The 19,637-nt window shown below is 31.0% G+C and overlaps 1 protein-coding gene across 2 annotated transcripts in view; it reads left to right on the top strand.

The window, feature by feature from the left end:
* The window catches only part of LOC123006673 (hemicentin-1), a 111,653-nt gene that overhangs the window by 87,482 nt on the left and 4,534 nt on the right, over positions 1-19,637 (top strand). For both annotated transcript variants that reach the window (XM_044401334.1, XM_044401333.1), the window contains exon 3: positions 14,498-14,652. In XM_044401334.1, the coding sequence (XP_044257269.1) occupies positions 14,498-14,652 (155 nt within the window). The remainder of the gene's footprint in view (positions 1-14,497; positions 14,653-19,637) is intronic.

Here is a 19,637-nt window from a genome sequence, read left to right as displayed (position 1 = left end):
GAATATAGTAGTAATAATTAAACATGCAAATTTTTAAAAACATTGCTTAAACATTATGCAAATTGTGTTTCAGTTTGTTTTACTTTATTTCTTCAGTAATTTTATATCTTAGATAATAAGCTGTAAGTTGTTGTTACTGTAAGCACCGTAAGCAGTGGAATAAATAAGATAACCCTGTGTAAATAAAAGAAAGGTAAATAAATAAAAATCTGGAAATTCAGTTTTTAAAGAAATGTTTATTTATTGCAATAAAACAGTAAACTGCGGATTTATTTGGTAGTAACGGCTGCATAATTGTGATACGTTTTCAGTTACAGTCTTTAAAACATTGTTTCGTGACTGGGTCAAACATTCAATAGTAATCAAACCAATTCTATATATTGCAGTCATTAGTCATTAGTGAAACATAAAAATAGAAGTTCTGTGTGTACATGCAATTTAGTCATTATCTAGCGTGTCTTGTGAATCTTAAACTTCCCAACTTTTCTTTACGAACCAGTGGTGTTTTTTTATCACATTTAACTCTCTTGAGAAGATATGAATATTTATAGCATTAAATTCATGATTAAGATGTCTAATTTTAACACCTCCACTCTCAGTTTGATTTATGTATCAAAGCAAGTTCAAAACTAATTCTTTTTCAGCATTTCTTCGAGCACAAAAGTATATTCAGGTGTGGTTTTCCGGTAGAGAGCTTTTATAATGTATGTCGCTGTACTTATTTCGAACATTTTTTCCGGAAAAAAAGGAGACCTAACTGGGAATGTTTCTTGTGTAATTCATTAACATATCATTTACCTACTAATTAAACCTCATTCTGGTAGTAAATTAACCGATGAAATTTGTGAAACTGACGTAATTCTACAGATGAAATTTACTTTGAATCAAATCAGTAAATAACTTTGTTAGTTTAGGGGCAAATAAACTGTATTTTAATATTTTGTTAAAGCCAATATTTAATTAACATGCTCAAATTATATCAAAAATTCAATTTTTTGTTTACAATTTTTTAAAGTAGGAAAAATAATTCTTTTAAATTACACATAGCAATTTATCTAAAGAAAAATAGGATAATTCATTGTCCAACACATAACCCGAACTACTTTAGTGTTTAGTTTAGTTTATTTAGGAGTATTAAAATGCTACTCTTTAGTAGACCCATATAACATATTTTGTTGTTATATATGAAGTTTTCTTTTCAATTTCCATTCCGGTATAAATATTAATCTTTTGAGTCGGTAAAGTCTTCCATAGTTTATAATAAAACAGTAACTTGGGTTAGTGCATTTTTAAAATAAGCATTACTATATATAAATTTTAAACATTTTTTAGCAAAATATTCAACTTAGGGATAAGGAAATATTTAACAGTTCAAGTATTTCCAATGAAAAAACTTGAAAACATGTGAAAATTTTATTACGCCGAAGAGACGCTTCGACTAAAAGTTTTCCAAGACCCTCTAGTTTTTAATTTCTACAAATCAATATTCACATTGAAGTTTTAAATATTTAAATATTGAACTTCAGTGGCCATGCTCATTTCCGATTCACTCAGGTCAAGTCTAAACTTAGCTTGACTTTTACGTTTAAAACTCTTTAGATATAAAAAAAGCGTCACCAATCAAACTTAAATTTATTGCAATCTTATATTTCAGTTAATCTGTTTAAGGAAAATAAATATTTTCAATTTAATAAACGTAAAATTTTTAGAGTAACCTATAAACTATCAAATTTCACGAGGAAATTCCCCACTAGACTATATTTATTTGACAGTTCAATATTCTCCGCTAAACACAACGCGGTAAAATTTCTTAAAGTCAGACAAACACGGTATTATTTTTAGCATCTATATACTCCAGAGTAAGTTCTTTTGGGTTATTTTTACCGCCGTGTATTGCATTTTATATATTGTTTATTGTGGTAGAAATTTCGTTTGGATGATTTAACCCTCCTCAAAGAACGTAACCGCTATTATGTAGTCTCCAAACAATCTTATTTTTTTCCATTTTTTTATCGAATTACATGTAAATGCCTTCATTACAAAAATAACTTTGTGTGACAAAACTTCAATTTTTGTATTATTTATAAGACTCTAATTTAAGCGAATCTTCTAAATTTCGCCAGGACAGTTGCAGTATAATTATGGAGGTTTAGGAATTGTACTTATTTATACACGACAATATACACAAACTATACTCATTTATACATTTAGCAACGAAGAGTTCTCTGCTTTGACCCCACAAGTTGTCTTTATTCATTCTGTTAGCGAAAAAAGTAAGCATGTTTAGAATAGCATAGTTTCAATTTTGAATTTTGAATTTGAATTTTGAAAAGAGTCTTTGAAAGAATTTATGCTACAGTTTGATAAACGTAGTATACTTCTATTCATAGAAAAACCAGTTTAGATTTATTCAATACCACACATGACTGGTTTCAAATAAAATCTTGTTTGAAATCTAGTTTTCATAAATTTGTTTGTAAACAAAGTTCTCTTAAAAGGATTAATGTAATCAATTATGTAAGTGCAAGGTTTCTTTGTGTAGCACAAAGTCCGTTTAATTTTCTTGGTTTTGTGGACAGTCAGGGCGTCGATTTATCGACGGATTAATCTTCTTTCGGCCACAAAGTCAGTGAGAGGTTTCCTTAGTCAATAAAGTCGCGATTAACAACAGCCAGATGTTTTCTTTGCATATAAGAACGTAATGTGTTGCTGAAAAACGTCAACTAGCTTCCTATTTGCCTCCCAAAGTTGGAAACTTATAAAACGGGCGTTCATGGTTATCCAATGTTGTCAAAATATCCGGGTACCACGTGTTGTAGTTCCCAACGATAAAAAGAATTTTGCAGTTTACAAGTCGTGCGACGAGAGCATATTATTTATATGCCAGACGAAAACTTGCTGTCATGAAGTAGTTGTATCTTGACAATTCATATTTCATGACTTAAACTTTGCGCTTATTGATTTATGTTTAAAATGTAGTTTTTTTCGATGATAAAAAATCAAGTATTGCTTGCAAATTTCATTGTTTGGACCACACATCATTATTTTTTCCCCACTTTAACAAGGTAATAAATAGGTTTGCTTAAAACCGTTATTCAAAGCTTTTTTCAAAATGAGAGAAGCAATCCATTCTAGATTAAAGGATCATGTTGCAGTATTAATTTTCACCTGTCCAGACCTACACTCACACTTTTCCGGTTGTGATCACTACAAAGAATTGAACTTTTTGCTTTGTATCGATTATTACGACACGATCTTTGCTTCCACCCTCACACCAAATCAAGCACATAACTGTCACCACAAGCCCTACTTCACCTTCTTGGAAGAAGGATTACCAAACACCATTTTTACTAAAGGTATTAAAGTTAGATTTTCATTTTCGTCTCCTGTGTCGTATGTAAATTGGGTTCTAAACATTACTATTAGTCTAACGATCAGGCAATAAATTTGAAAAGCGACAGATGGTATAAAACATTGAAACAGTAGGTTTCGAAGCTTAAATTGAACTAATGATCTACAGATCCATGTACATACGCACATTGCACATTTTGTTTTGTCGTCTTATTCCGCTATATTTCATTCTCCGTTCTATCGGAATTATTGTTGAATCACCTTAATGAAAATCAAAAACTGTTAAAAAAAGAAACGTTAATCTTTTTTGACAATTTTGACAACACTGGTAAAGCTTTAAGTTTAATATGAGATACGTTAAAATAATTTAAAATGTGCATATAGGAAGTGATACCGTGGAGACATTTATCAAGAGAAGAAAACACCAAGAGCGAATGAATGATGAAATGAGGGTGGACCAAGTTAGAGTTGCTCATCGCAAGAGCATTCTGTGTAAAATGTAATTTCACCGTAACAAATATATTATTGTGAAACTGTTTATGCTCCTAAAAGATATCGAAGCGTATCCGCAACAACGTTCTTTACAAGGATCGTTTTCTAATTAAATGCAAGGAAAAAGCTTGCAATAACCACCTCGGTGGCGCTTTTATACGCCAAGTGATATTACAAGTCTGAAATTGAACGAAATTTATTTTTCGAGTGGTTGCGTTAAAACAATTTCCTGAACGTCTCCACATCACTTGATTTCCGTTGACAACTAGGAGCTTAAGAAAATTACGAAAAGGCTTATCGTAATTTTAATGGGTTTATTATTGAATGAAATTTATCACAGTGTGATCTTCTATGTTTGGGATTGCAAGGAAATAAATTGCAGTGAGCGTGCTAACACTGCAAAAAATAAAATGAGATAGCTTTAACCCTTATCGATTCGTGTAATTCAGAAGATACACTCGAATCAAATTCTTTATTTCATAAAATTATTTCAAATATAATAAGACATAAAATACCTAAATATAACTGATTTATGTGTGCAAATAACAAATGCGTTATTTACTTACCAAACTAACTTATCGTGAAGATAACACTGTAAGTTATAATTATTCAAGATCGATAACTACAATATTGTACAACAAAGCGTTATAAAAGAAAGCTGCGTTTAAATTTTTAATACTCTCTTGTAAACTTTTCATACTTCTCGCAACTCTAAACCACTCATAAAACTTCCTCAAATGCGTCTTAAAACATTCTGAAATGATTTACTTTCCCGGATCATCAAGTATTCCGACTCGCTCCACCCGAAAATTTATTCACTGTCAAATCATAAGGATGCTATTCATTACATAACTATTCGATAAATATATTTTCTTTCAGTTTGCTTCCTCTATTTCACAAGATTTCTGTCACAAAAAACACATTAAGAACTTCCACTGGACCGCATAGTCGACTTACATACTTTATATAGGAATCAAAAACATTAACTAATCTCGAAAATCTAATTACCCATTTTATATATTGTAGAAGCTTTTATCAAACACAGCATTTTTCAAACCTTTTTGAAGTCGATTGCATGTATGTATGACCACTATCAAAACCACGAATTTTGTAAATTGTAAAAATACACCATTTACAGTCTCATCCTGTCTGCAAAACTCTAAAACTAATATAAAGCGAACCTTTGACATGTTTATTTAATTTTTTCAATAAAATATAAACAACGTACCACTTGACATATAAATTCAAAAATCGTGTTTTTGGTTTCATAAAACTGTCAAATCATTCGATCTTGTTGAGAGCTTTCGATGGATATCATAATATTTAGAGACGTGACAACTGCAGTGAAGTCTACTTTGCACTTATAAAATTGAGTTGTTTCATATAATTAGAATATTGAAGTATTGTCTGTATAATTTACACATGTGACAATGAACAGTGATTTGTACTAATAAAGTACATAACACATAAATGTGTAAATTGTAGGTGGGAATGACTAAAAACAATCAACTGTGAGTTAATAATTTACATTGTTTTCAAAAGCATCTATTGAACGAGCTGAAAAAGCAAAAAATATGACTAACAACTGTTTATTCGTTAGGTTGTTTTGTGACAAAAGAGGTTACAGTAATTGAAAATATCGCGAAGAATTTGATTGTGCACAGCTTTGCGGTCCAAGCAATGTAAAAACAAACTACGTTCTTAGCGTAAATTAAATTTTCTTCGTCAGAAAATTCAGTGAGACTAAGTGAATTATAGTAGAGACAGATTTTTCCTCAGATAAAGTGGAATAAAATGAAAAGGAACTTTGTTTTCTTTTACTTTTCTACAGTCCCGCATAACAAATCGTTTGAAATGTTCAAATGAGAATGTTCGCTTTCAATGATGGTGTGCTAAGTAGTAAATGGTTAGTAATTTCAACATTGAGAAAGGAATTATAAAAAGATTTCCACGCAAATAGGGTACCTTTGAGGTTAACCAGAACTTGGGTGTTTATTTAACCTTTATATTCATTCGGACCTAGTCTCTAAGGTACAATTTATCCAATGTTTTCCTATTTGTATAATCTCTTGTGATATACAGAAACGGATCAGTTGATTACTCGTATATGTTGTATCATCCCGTAACTCGGGAACAATAAATTTTCCACTCAATTTCCAATGTCAGTTTTATATTTCTTGCACTTTAAAGTCGCCTCGATTTGAGAAAGTTAGCAAAGTGTTTAAACTGTCTTGTCTGATCCAAGTGGATTTTGGAAATTTCTGTTTTATAGAAAAACGCGTTAAAAATCAATTGTTTATTGTTATTGGCGCATATTGTGTTTAAATTACCTCCGTAAACGACTTCCATCCGTAAACTAATGACCTGCCTTTTGTCGCTACTCCCAGGAAATACATTCAACAAAAAACGAGCTGAAAATGGAAGTACGCATATGTGAAAGAGAAGCTCAAAGAACGGCCGCATTCAGAATATTATTACTTCTTTCCTGAAGCGTTGTATTGACTCCGGCTTTTAAAATGACGAAGGGAAAGACACAAATCACAGAAGTTGAAAACATGAGAACGAAACTCATATGTAATAGCATTGCGCGACCTTGTTCAAAAACCTAAATAAGTATCTTCAAACGCTTTCCTTAATTGAAATAACACGACTAAATCTTTTTTGCAACTGTTTGTTTAAATTAAATCTGATAAAACTTATTCAATTCCAATAAGCCACACGTCATTTTTTTAATTTTCTTTTCCCACAAACAACAGAAATATTCGTTGTATTACACAGAATCAACATCAACAAGTGAAACTCGATTCAAAACAGCTCGTAGCTGTTAGTTCGTAATTAATTCCGCAATTTATCAGATTCACAGGAATTCACTAAACTGCGACACTTTTACTTACAAAACAACCTTCTTTTTAACAAAAACTTGATTGAAATTCAACCAATCGATTCCAGATAGCGTCCTAACGATGGATATATGACACACGTACAATAAGACTTGTTTACACCGAGCCAATAGTCATTATACTGTACTTGTCACTCTACATAAAACAAAATTATTTGCTACTATTTCTAGACACGGATACGAACTTTTCAAACATTTGTCTTCGAACATAATTTCTATGGCTATCACAGCAACCTAAATCCTTCATACCTCTTTTTCACTATGCTTTGCTGATTGAAAAGAATATTAAAAGCTTATAAATCCGTTTCCGTTTCGGAACTAAAATTAAAAACTCCACTAAACAAGGTTGTATTTGTATCACCTTTTGGATTTTTATTTTAAAACATATATCAAATAAATCAATATACATATATAATGAAAAATGCAAAATTTAATTTTGGGGTACAATTAAGATATAAAATTGTATCTAAATATAAACAAACTAGTGTGGTGGTCATTATTATGTGTGTGAATTATTTATAAAGAATTTCAAACAAACAAAACTCGAAACAGAATTATTGTGTTAAAAAAGAAGCCATTATCGTTATACAAAACTCAGAAAGCACAATCGTTTTAAATAATAAATAAAGGAAAAACATAAATATACGGGTGTACATGATGTGGGTTAGTGTAAATTAAAAAAGTGGATTTTTTGGGCCTAAAGCTATTTGGATAGGTCGCTAATATACATATAGAGTGCGGTTTTATTTGTCCTGAAATCATGTAAATACGCGACCGTTTTTAACCGAATGCATGAAACAGTAGACGTAGAAAATGAGGCTGTCTTAGTGGAAAAAAAAATATACCCTCCGAGTGACTCTTTTAACTGGTCGGAGTGTTCATGCTGAAAGTAACTATAAAAATAGCGGTAAAAAATTCAGCTGTCCTTTCGTGTTGTAAAAAGTTTACTGCGTTTTTAGACCAAAATAACAAATCTTGTGCTAGACGTATAAAAAGAGAAATCTGCCCTTTTAACTTGTTACAGAAATTTCAGTTAGTTTCCTGGGTCGGAGTGATCATATGTCAAATGTAATGGATAGCAGGAATGTTCGATCATCTCTTAAAAAATCGCGAGAAATTAAAATCAAATACTGGAGATTGTTGGGGTAATTACTAGAGGGTATAATTCAGAGGAGCTGTCACAAGCACCGAAATAAATTATTTTACTAATTCGTTTTAAAGCTGAATTCGGTAACATAAAGTGTAATGGATCTTTAAACATTATTTTCAAAAATATGAGGCATGAGGGTAATCCCCGAAATTATTTCATAATATTGTGTTTTGATAGCTGTTCCAAAACATGTAAAGTTCGTTAGGAGTCGTTTAAGGGTTTTAGAAAACAAATGCTTGTAATCATTTTTAATTCAGTTTATTTTTATTTTGTAATTAAAATGAATCGACGCATCTGTTTTCGAAGCGCTGGGATTTAATGTCGAATGCGAGCTATTTTCGCATTCTTGAAAATTATTACTCAATGACTGATAAAGCCATTTGCGCTCCAAATTACTTAGTCCAGGTTTTAACGCGATCTTACATCATTTGTACGATCTGTTGTACTCCAATTAAGTCCATAAATTAAGCCAAAATGTAATTGGCAATCCGACCAATTCTCCGAATTAAGTACGTGTCCATCAGCAATTACCACAACTATAACAATAATTAATTAAAGACAACTCAAATGAAACATTTGTCTCGATGTAACCCCACTTAGCACTCACTGCCCGGCCATAACTCCTTAAATTTACTTCCGGAAAATAGAACAATGGAAGTCGTCTCAAGTTTTCCCATGCCCAAGTCAGATGTAAATTACACCACGATACGGATTAACTTGAAATTAAATGCCAGATATGCGACGTAAATGTCTACGACCCTTAAAACATATTAAATATGCGGACCCTAACGATTATACCTACCACCAAATATTTAGCTCAATATATCAACTATACTCGACTCATAATTTGTTTATCTAAAAAAGATATTGAGTCGGTTTACAGAAGGCGAATTAAAAATTAATTTATTGTTAAAAGTTAATGCGTAATTGTCCCGTAAATCTGAGTATCTGGTTGGTATTTGGTTACGTGATCAGTTAATCTGACGTTTGACTGCAATTAACTTAGTGACGCTTCTATAAACCGACGCATAGAATACAAAAACTGATATTTATTAACGCATTCAACATTCAAACTGAACCTTTTGTTACACAATAAAACTGTAGTTAATTCAATTTTAAATTTATTTAAGAAATTTAAAAAAGTATACTTTTTTACTAAAGAATTTTACTATCCTGCAAAGAAAACGGGCATATCCTTTGAAACAGTTGTTTTTTATAAAACTTGAAACTTGTACGTTTGAAATTAAACCATGCAATAAAAAAAACAAATGTAAATTACAAAACTAACAAATTTAAAAAATATATTTAAAAAATGCTAATGCAAAATTGTAAAAGCTGTTTTCACTTTTTACTTTAACATAAAAATACATTTTTAAAATATGTTGTTTTCGAACTTCCTGTTAATCTCAACCTTTGTTCTCTCAGAAGTACATAAACTTATAAATTATAGTATTTTTAAAATCGTTTGGCCTTTTCTTCGTACTAATTTGCATCACACACTCACAGTAATCTGGTCAACAAGTTCAGAAACTTCTGCGTCGTGGAACAATATGATGGACCAGGTGTTGTTCGATGCAAAATGATTACCAAATAAAAAAATTGGTGCCCGGATTTCAAATAAAAACCAAAATAACTGAGCTTTGTTGCGTTTGGAAACAATATTTTTGACGCACAATTTTTCACGCCATTAAGACATACATCTCTCACTGTGTAGCTGCGCAAAAGTGATGAATATATAGAATTTTTGTGTGCTAGTTCTTACCGGTGTAAGAAAGCTATAAGTTCATAAACGTCACAAAAACGTGATAAAAATCGAACAGAATCACTCTCAAGTTAAAATGTTTGGTTCTGGCTGAGTAATAAACAAACTGAAACAACCAAATTAAATTTCATTTTTAATGTGAAAAAGTTTATGAAGGAGTTTAAGGTATAATTAGACAATAAACCAAAAACAAAATCAAGCAAAAATAAAGTATTTTTACTTGCCTTGAAAAACTGAGCACATTCTGGAATAAAATAATACTATAAAATATGAATTGCAAAAATACAAGACTATGAAAGAAAAATGTTCTTATTTTATATTGTTACATATTTTATTATCTGTAATAAAAAGGGACTTCTACAATGTACTACTAGATAAACCGTTTTATGGCCTCAGTGCTTAAAATTTTTATGATTTGTGCAAAAGATATATTTAATGCATTTTTTTAATTGGTATTCATATTCTGCTAGTGATTATTTTTTATTTTGATGTGACACATTGTGTACAGTACAGTTATCTCATTTTGCAGAAAATTTGATTTGTGTAGTTTAGGGAAAATATAAATAAATATGAAAGTGTATGCAACTAAACAGGATTTAGAATCATTACAATATGATGACAGGCTTGGCTAAAATATAATGAAAGTTGAGTTTTCGATTTATGAATTCAAGCATATATTTGAAATGTTTTTATTTATTATTTTTGAATGCATCGAATATCAAAGTGACATAAAACTTTAATAAATTTTATTCAACTCAATTTATCTTCGTCCTATCTGTAAGAGGTATATTAAACATTGTTTTATTTGGAGCACAATTTGCATTTTCTCTTAATAACATGTTTTTATTGATTTTTCCTTTCCCCTTCTTTCATTGCCTCACCAATCTACTTTAAATTAAACTGTGCGAGGTACCAAACTTACCACAAGCATCAACAAACCCCTCTTGAATTAAATCTAATCCCTAATCCTGCCCGGAATATTTTCTCAATAAATATTAAAATGAGAATTCAATATGAAAAAAACCAATTCAAATTTAACTTTAGTGTAAATATGCCCGGGTGAGGAATCAAAATTCTCTATACGGCAAAGAAATCAAATTGGGAATGTGAAATGACCCAAACCGTTTTTTACTGAACTTCGCTCGGAATCTGGTTTAAATGTACCCATGTGGGACATCAAAACCTCTACTGTCCTGCAGAGTTTTAACCTAAATCTGATTTAAAAATCTGACTTGACCTGACCATATGCGATCCACTCGCCACTCTCCAACTTTTTCCTGCAAACTGAAAGACGCACTTTACAAATAATTAAAATTTATAGACATCCCTTTCGTCGATTTTTTCGAACCTAATTGGAAGATTGTGCTTCAGACAAGTCATGGAAGAAACTGAAAATAACGAGCACATAAACAATGAAAATATTAATTAATGCATATCACTATTTAAGAAAATCAAATCAGCAAAAAATGTTAGCTGCAAAATGGGAGTCGGATTTGGATTACTTTTCCTACTAAATTACATTTGATGAGTGTTTAAATGACCATTTAAGCAATTAATAGCAGAAGGCGTTTTAACTGAACGAGTGTAGTTTCTGGTAATTGATTAGAGCGATTTTTTGATTACTCGTAATTACAAGATGAATATTTTTGTGTATAGTATAATATAAATTAGTTTGTTATTTATTTGTCGATTTGAGTAGTAAACTGCATGCTTGTTCGTAAGTATCCATGGCAACGAACGCTTCAAACTGATGGGTTTAGTATATATTGTACTAAGCGCAACATATTCTGACGATTCCTATTTCACTTCGTATTGTAGATACCTAGCAGTGATTTGATTAATAACGCAAGTTTCTAAACAAGATTATTAGGAAGAGGGAGCTACTAGAATAATAACGCAAACTTAGAAAAATAAAAGTGGCTTTTGTGAACTGATGTGTAGCTCTCGTAGTTTAAATGGTGGCATCTGATATTGGATGAGTCCCTAAGCCAAAATGACTTGATTAAATCATTTTATTGTCCAAGGTATTTAACTCTGAGGAAATATTACGGAGGAGCAATGATCCCTAACTTATCCTCCATGTGCCGGATGAGGTTCTTTGTTATTACATTTATAATAGCAACTTTAATAACTTCACCATTTAAGTCTGAGAAAGATAAGAATTTCAACAGACGTTTTCTCTGAATTAAATACGTAGTAAATAGGAAAATATTTATCTCGATTAAAAAGTTTCCTTCAAAGTTAACAACAAGATAAAATATTTTTACAAGTTGCACGATTTTCCAATCAATTACGAATTGTTCAGTCGGACGTAGTTTCCCCTTGAAGTAAATAACTAATTCAATAATAGTTCTAATTCAACTAATTAAAGGATAACGTTGAACGCTCTGTTAACTCAGAAATAGGAATGTGATTGCTGAACAGCTGAATTTCTTGCTTCCACACCTATTCACTTTAAGGATAAATTCAGCTTTTCTGTCTCAATGAAAGAGGACGACTTAAATTAAGGACCATCAGAAGAAGCCTAGATTGCAGTGTTATAGACGTCGAAAAATTTAAGCCTGCCAAAGAATTCAAGCATCACTTTTAGCCATTGTGAGCTATTTAATTTGATTTAAGATGGCCGCTGGTGTACTACTCTCAACAAAACACTTTAAACTCTTAGTCCCACTCTCAACTTATTATTTGCAATACTCACGATTCTGCCTCAGGAACAAGCTGATTTTACTGGAGTCAGAAATAACATAAAGGCGCAATTGCATTTTAATGCAATACGTGCTCATAGTCAACTGAATTAACTTTCAGCACTGACTGACTAATCCAATAACATTCAGAGTTGCAATTTGGTGTTGTTTCAAAAGTGATTGCACTATTAATTAAACTAAAGTAATTTACAAAGCCCAAAAATTATTTTTGAGATAAAATATAGCAAAATCGCCACCCTGACTCGGGAGTTTAAAGCCGCAGTTAGGTAATAATCATTACGAATTAATAAAGAACGAAACTAGTCATTTTGAAACAGTTTGTTAAATTTTTCTTTAACTGTATCACTTTTACATTATAATGCTTTATACTTTAAGAAAATAATCCAATCTCAATATCAAGTAATGAAATTTTGACTTGTTTGACTTGAAAATCATGTAAGAAAAATCTATACCAGGTGAATAAAAAGTATGGAACCAAACGTTTTTTGCTTAAACTATATATTTTTTGAAAAAACTAATTGATGAGTGATAAAGTACTATAAAAATGTGATGATTTAACAAGAATAAAATTTTTCGAAATTTCCTTTTGTTTTTGAGTTCTACAAAAAACTTATTTTTTTTTAAATGGCAACCCACTATAAAATTATTTTTCTCATAAAAGCTATACTCTAAGGATTACAACTATCTGCTTTATTAATTTTAATTTTAATTAATTAATTAATTATTAATTTTTTCAAAAAAAAATTTCACATAAATTGCAATTTTGACAAAAAAAAATCGCATAACTCGTTCTGAAAATACGATCACATTTTTAATATTACTTTCATTTATATTAATTATTATTTTCTGGAGGCAAATGATTAAAAATAAAACCGCTTGGTTCCACACTTTATATTCACCCTGTATATCTCAGTCTATCGTGAATGAAAATCTTTTTTTTCTTTACATAAAATTCATTGATATTAATTAAGACAATCCTAAAAAAACTACATGTTTTTGAGAAGATTGATTTTTGAATCTTTTTGACTCTTTAGCATTACTCTACTTAAATAAATAATTATAGGTATTATTTTATTGATTTATAGATTGCATAGGTATGTAACAAACAACACACGAGTGCCCGTATATATTTTTTTCAGATTTTTTAAAATTTTGGAATTAGTTTGCCAATATTCTAATGTATTATGAAATAATTACTACTGCTACTACTACTAAAAATCTTGATAGTAAAACTGTAAAGGTGCTGGGCTGGATAAAAATAATTTATTTATTCTTACATTTATGTAAAAACAGTATGTAATATTTGATTTTATTATTATTACTGCTGAAGGAAGGCTTCGGTCGTTGCGCATTGACATAAAAGTACGAAACCGTTTTTCACGCAGAAAATTTGGCCATAGGGAACCTGTGTGTATCTCGGGAGTAGAGTGTACATTTGTTGATCAAAAGGAATAAATCAATAAGTCACATTTGTAAAATTTATTGTGTAGCTGATTAAAGTGGAACAGCAATTTCAGTCGACGTCAACTTACGTGACTAATTAGGCAATTAAAGATTCAACTTTGTTGTTTAAGATAAAGCTTTATTTGATTTGAACAGGAAGTGTATTTGGTAGATTTACGTTTGTAGATAGTAAGATTGTTCGCGTATAAGGGTGTAAGAGTGGTATATGGTATAATAATTGTATTGTGTATCTAATAATTGGATTGTTGAAAGTGATAAAGAAAAGAAACGCCAAAATCAAGTCACGTTAGCAATCTGTGGGATCAATCGTATAAGTCACGAACATTTCTGGTTTTACACAGAGGAACATAATCTTGTAGAAGATTCAAATCCGGTGGAGAAAGTTTGTGAATTCTTTTTCCTGTGTCTTATCAGGAACATAAATAATAAAGATAAAAGGAATGTTTTTCAACACGTTAATGAACAGGTCGGTGTATCGCTCCCATAGAGGTAAATTTAAATGTTTAATGATGCAGTAAAATTGCAAAAGTGCGCGGGTGTTGACCGGAGACTCCCAACTCGGAGTTAATGGACCAAATAGACTGATTTCTGTGCATGCAGATTACGTCCCAACATGACTGCACCCGCTAAAACCACAGACGAACCTAAAAGTAAAACATTTATTTTTGTTGCAGATTGCGCAGAAGGCGGTTCGGAGCATAACAGTCCATATTGGGAGCAACCGTTTTCTCAACCGTATTTTGACAATACCACTCGAAGGGAGGTCACAACTACAGTGGGCCAAACGGCTCATTTGCATTGTAGAGTCAGAAACCTGGGAGACAGAGCTGTACGTAAATCTTATTGCATATCATTTGCAATTTACCTAGTTGCTAGTTGTCACTGATCTCGACACTCAACACTTTAATTATCATCCGTTCCGTCCTCCATTTTACTCCACGCTACCCTTTGACTTTTTCAAAGCCCAGCTAACGACATGTATGGCTGAAGTTCATACTTTGTCACAATAAATTATTGCCACCGAAGCAAACGAATTGTCAAATGTCACCTTCGTTTCAACAATCAAAATTACCATTTCATAATTTCTAAAGTCGTTAAAAGCAAACTTCCAACTACTTCGCTGCAAAGTATGCAAAAAAAGAAAACAGCTCGGCAACAATAGCTATTCCTCTATGTACTTTGCTCTGATTCCAGAAAAATATTCCAAGAGGAAACAACGATACGAATACTGTAAAGAATACTATTTACTTTGTCTCTTTAGCGCTTACCTAAGTACACGAAATACATTCACTAACGCAAATTATCCTCATATAATAATTACTCGCAAAATAAGTAATTTCCTAACTGCGTACAACATACCAACACTAAACAGACTTCCCTCTGTTTTCAACAATTTCAACTCAACTGTAAAATTAATTTACACGTACAGGAGCTTTATATACAAGATGACCGAAGGGTGTGTAATCGATCTATAACTTTTTTGCTATTTGATGTATTGATATGTGGTTTTTAACCTCCGTTAGATCTACATAAAGGGCACCATGTAAAGATATTTCTATTATACACAAGATGTTTTGTATCCAGAGTGGGGAACCAAACTTTATTTTTTTTAAATATATATACTTACATTATTAGTTTCTTCGTAAAAAATAATTGTACTTTGTGTAAACTATTATAGGCATATTTCTTTCCATTTCGGAACTATTCAACTGAAAAATAGCAAAAGAACAATTTAGAAAATAGTCGACTTTTAGCTCAAGCACACATTACATGTTGTGCCAACACGCAAAAACTTAAATAACTCATTTTTTAAATAGAACAATCTGTATTTGTTTTCACTTATTGAGAGCATTTTTGACAAGCTTCTCCACGATATGCAGTTTGAGGTTGTAGTAGATTTGAAATATTTCTCGAGACTTTCAAAACAAATATACAGAGTGCGCCAGAGAAAAATGCCAGGTAAGGTAAGATATCAGAAACATAAAAGAAATGTTAAAAAATTCTATCAATAAAAATTTCGAAGTTATGAGAGTTTAAATTCTGCACTTTGACTCTATTTATTTCTGTTGGAAAAACAATTTTCCAAGTTTTTTTACTACAGGCTATTAGAAGAGAAAACAAGGAAGCTATATCCTAAATTGTAACTCTGTTCAATGTTATTTATGGATTTTATTAGCAAAATTTTTGTACTGTTACTAAATAGTAGTAAAAAAACATATACAAGATCATCAGTATCATTAAAAAGGAATAAAAAAATGTCAAATGTCAAAAAATAAATGTCCAAATTTTTTAACAGATAGAATATTTTAAACATTTTTTCCATGTTTCTGGTATCATATCTTACCTCAAATGTTTCTCTGGGGCGCGAGTTCTGGCGCACCCTGTAATTATTATTACAAGAAAATTTGTTAACTTTAAGTAGGCTACTGTCAATACTGTCAGAGAATCTAATAACTTAAATGACAATTTAATCTTACACGAGAATATATTTTCTTACTCATTAAGATGTACAGTGCGATTAAAAAGTCTTTCTTTTAACCAGGCACAGAAATTTAGAACTTGCGTCTACGGAGGATACCTACAATGTCCCAATGACAAATGAGAAATGACAAAATAATTTTTATGTAAGTTATGAACGTGCTAGTAAATAAACACCAACATCTCATTTTAGAATAGAATGTCTTGAGACGTTTGATACAATAATTCAATTTGCTTAACCCTTAAATGCTCATGCGGGGTCTTTCGAGGACCCCGTCTCGACAAACTTTTGCATATCTTTTTTATTTGGACTTGTTAACAAGGCAGTGTTCTGGTATTTGTTATTTAATGTCTTTTGCAGGGCAAGATAGGATACTGCCACAAAATTAGTAGTTTATAGCGTTGTAGCAAATGATAAAGTTAACTGAGGTCTCGTGGGGACCCCCCAAAGATGTTTGAGTGACCAATTATTTATTTCAATCTTTCCGTCTTTTATTGAAATTTTTCTTTAAAAAATGTATCGACGATAACAAGAAAGATCACTTCTACAATATGAACTCGAAGAAATAGCAGCAAATTTGAATATTGATTCAGAAAGCTACTAGGTATAAATTGATGATACCATCACTAACGCAATTAGCAGATGATCTTTCTTGAAGCAATTTGAAATATAGAGAAAAGATTATCATAAAAAACGTAATAAAATAGCTTTCCGCAACTGTTGAATAAAAGCGTACTCTTTCAAACGACATCAGCATAAACCAGACAGGAAACTTGTTAGGTGTCATGATTGTCCTAGGGCAATTGAAAAAAAAATTACATCATGCGGCCAATGCAACAAATGCAACAAAAGTGAGAAGTTATAACGTGTTCCAACTGCTTATCAGTTATCAGTATAAATTTTTATACCTGAAAATTATTTTCGGCATATTATTCCTATTCATATGTATTTCAGATGTATTTATTTAGATTTTAGTTTCGCATACGTGTAAATGTGTTGTTTTTTTGTTAAATTGTATTTAGATATAATTTAAACAAGCCCTAAAAGTTTTTTTTACTTGTTAAATAACGACTTGTGATTTCTATACTTAAAAAAATAAAAATTCAAGTGGGATCCCTAGAAGACCCCGCATGAACATTTATGTTTGTTTCAAAGGCATGGACATCTAAAGGTTAAATCAACATTTTAATTTTTATAAAAAAATTTTTTTGACATCTAGCTAACATACAAACTGCCATACGACATTCGACCTCAACTTTTGCGCCTACTTGATAGAAAGACACTGTAGAATAACAATGTTGATAGTAAGTTAAACATGATTATTACAATGAAAAAAAAATTTTTCTTGAAAATCTCGAGAAATATTCCAAATTTACTACACATACATACGCTATCAATACGTGAAAAAAAAAATCTATAAAAAAAATTAGTTATTCAACATTTTGTGTGTTGCTATACCCTGTAAAGTGTCTGCGTACTTAAGTTAAAAGTACAAGCTATTATAAGTTTTCTTTTTACAATTTTTTCGGAAAAGATTCATACCCGACTGTAATTTTGTAATTTTTCAAATGTCGATCTTTGTATAACAAAAGTTGAATAAGTCCGAAACAGAAAGAACAGTTTACATAAAGTACCATTATTTTTGAATGTAGAAACTAATGTTGTAAAAATATGTAGAGTGTTCTATTGTAAAAAATATAACTTTTGTTCACTACTCTGTATTTAACACACACTATATGAGATAACAATATTTTTAAATGGTACTTTTTAAGTAGGTCTACCGGATACTGAAAATGGTTTTTCAAGTTTTCAAGTAACAAGTAAATGTATCGATACACCCCTAGGTCAGCCTGTATTTATATTATTTAATTTAAATACAATTACAAATACAAATTTTACGCAAAGAAGTTTTATACTAGTAAGTTCAATTAAAAATTTTACTTCAACTAGACTCAAGAAATTATTTTCACCTCAATTTCCATGGCTATGCGCACAATTATTGTATGTCCAATATTTACGATTTCGAGACATGCATTTTGAAACTTGTGTAGCTGCCTTACTAATGTGCGCATTCCAATAATATTCAAACTTTTTGAGTGCGTTGTATATACAGGGTTCGCCAGAACTCGAGCCCCAGAGAAAAATGTCAAATGCCGGGGGCAATAGGTCGCCAAAAAGTGCAGCCGAAGAAGTAATTTTTGCTTGCATAAGAGAGTTATTACACTCTTAAATCCACCAATCCCAGAAGGGCACCTCAAGGTGTGATTGAAAAATTATATCCATTGCTAGGTTACGAAAATAATACCAATTTGCCCAGAATTTTCATTAAATAGCTGGTCTACTGGAATTTTTAGTTTGACATTTATTAATTTGTGGGTGACATTACCTGCTAGTTTGCAGTATTTTTCTCGCATAAGAGGTTGTACACGAGTATAATGAGACAGAATCGAATCAAAAATTATTTTGAAACATTCTGGAAATTCCTGATGAACCGACTTCTTCACAGGTATTGTTCCTTCTCAACTTTTTCTTCGATCTGATACAGATTAACAAACCGATAAATGAATTTTAGAGCTTGAAAACTAGTGCGTTATCTTTATGAAACAAAGAAGCAAGTGAGAGTGAGACCAGAAAAACATGAAGAAGTACGCAAGTTTCTTTATTTACATTAATGCAAAATTAACAGAAAAATGTACTTTTTAGAAAGGGAGTCACGTTATGTTGAAATTAGTTGATATTATTGACAAACCACATGATTCCTCGAAAGACCAGCCCACAAATTCACCAAAAAGAGTTGCTGAAATGCCCTCGGAATTAATTGGATTTTACTTTTCAGCAGCAAAAATGCTCATTTTTCGTACTAAACACAAACACCGCAACATTCTTCTGGATTTTTTAATGAAAAAGTAGCCAAGGTTATAGTAAGCTCATGTGAGTGGAAGAATTTACAAAATTTTGGAGGTTAGAATTCCTCTACTGGGCAAAAATGCCTAAATACGAGAGTAAAACTACATTTTAATATTAAAATTAGTAACCTGTTTTATTTAAACACAATTTCTTATAAAAAGTACCTCTTTCTGTTAATTTTCCATTAAAGTAGATAAAGAAACTTGCGTACTTCTTCATGTTTTTTCTGGTCTCTCACTTGCTTCTTTGTTACATAAGGATATTGCACTAGTTTTCAAGCTCTAAAATTCATTTATCGGTTTGTTAATCTGTATCAGATCGAAGAAAAAGTTGAGAAGGAACAATACCTGTGAAGAAGTCGGTTCATCAGGAATTTCCAGAATGTTTCAAAATAATTTTTGATAATAATTAACGATTCTGTCTCATTA

Source organism: Tribolium madens, unplaced genomic scaffold (assembly GCF_015345945.1).
Source record: "Tribolium madens isolate multiple individuals breed KSU strain unplaced genomic scaffold, Tmad_KSU_1.1 Scaffold_2;HRSCAF=44;Tcas5.2_LGX, whole genome shotgun sequence".
NCBI lineage: Eukaryota > Metazoa > Arthropoda > Insecta > Coleoptera > Tenebrionidae > Tribolium > Tribolium madens.
The sequence above is the reverse complement of the archived record's forward strand: the minus strand, read 5'-3'. Positions and strand labels throughout refer to the sequence as shown.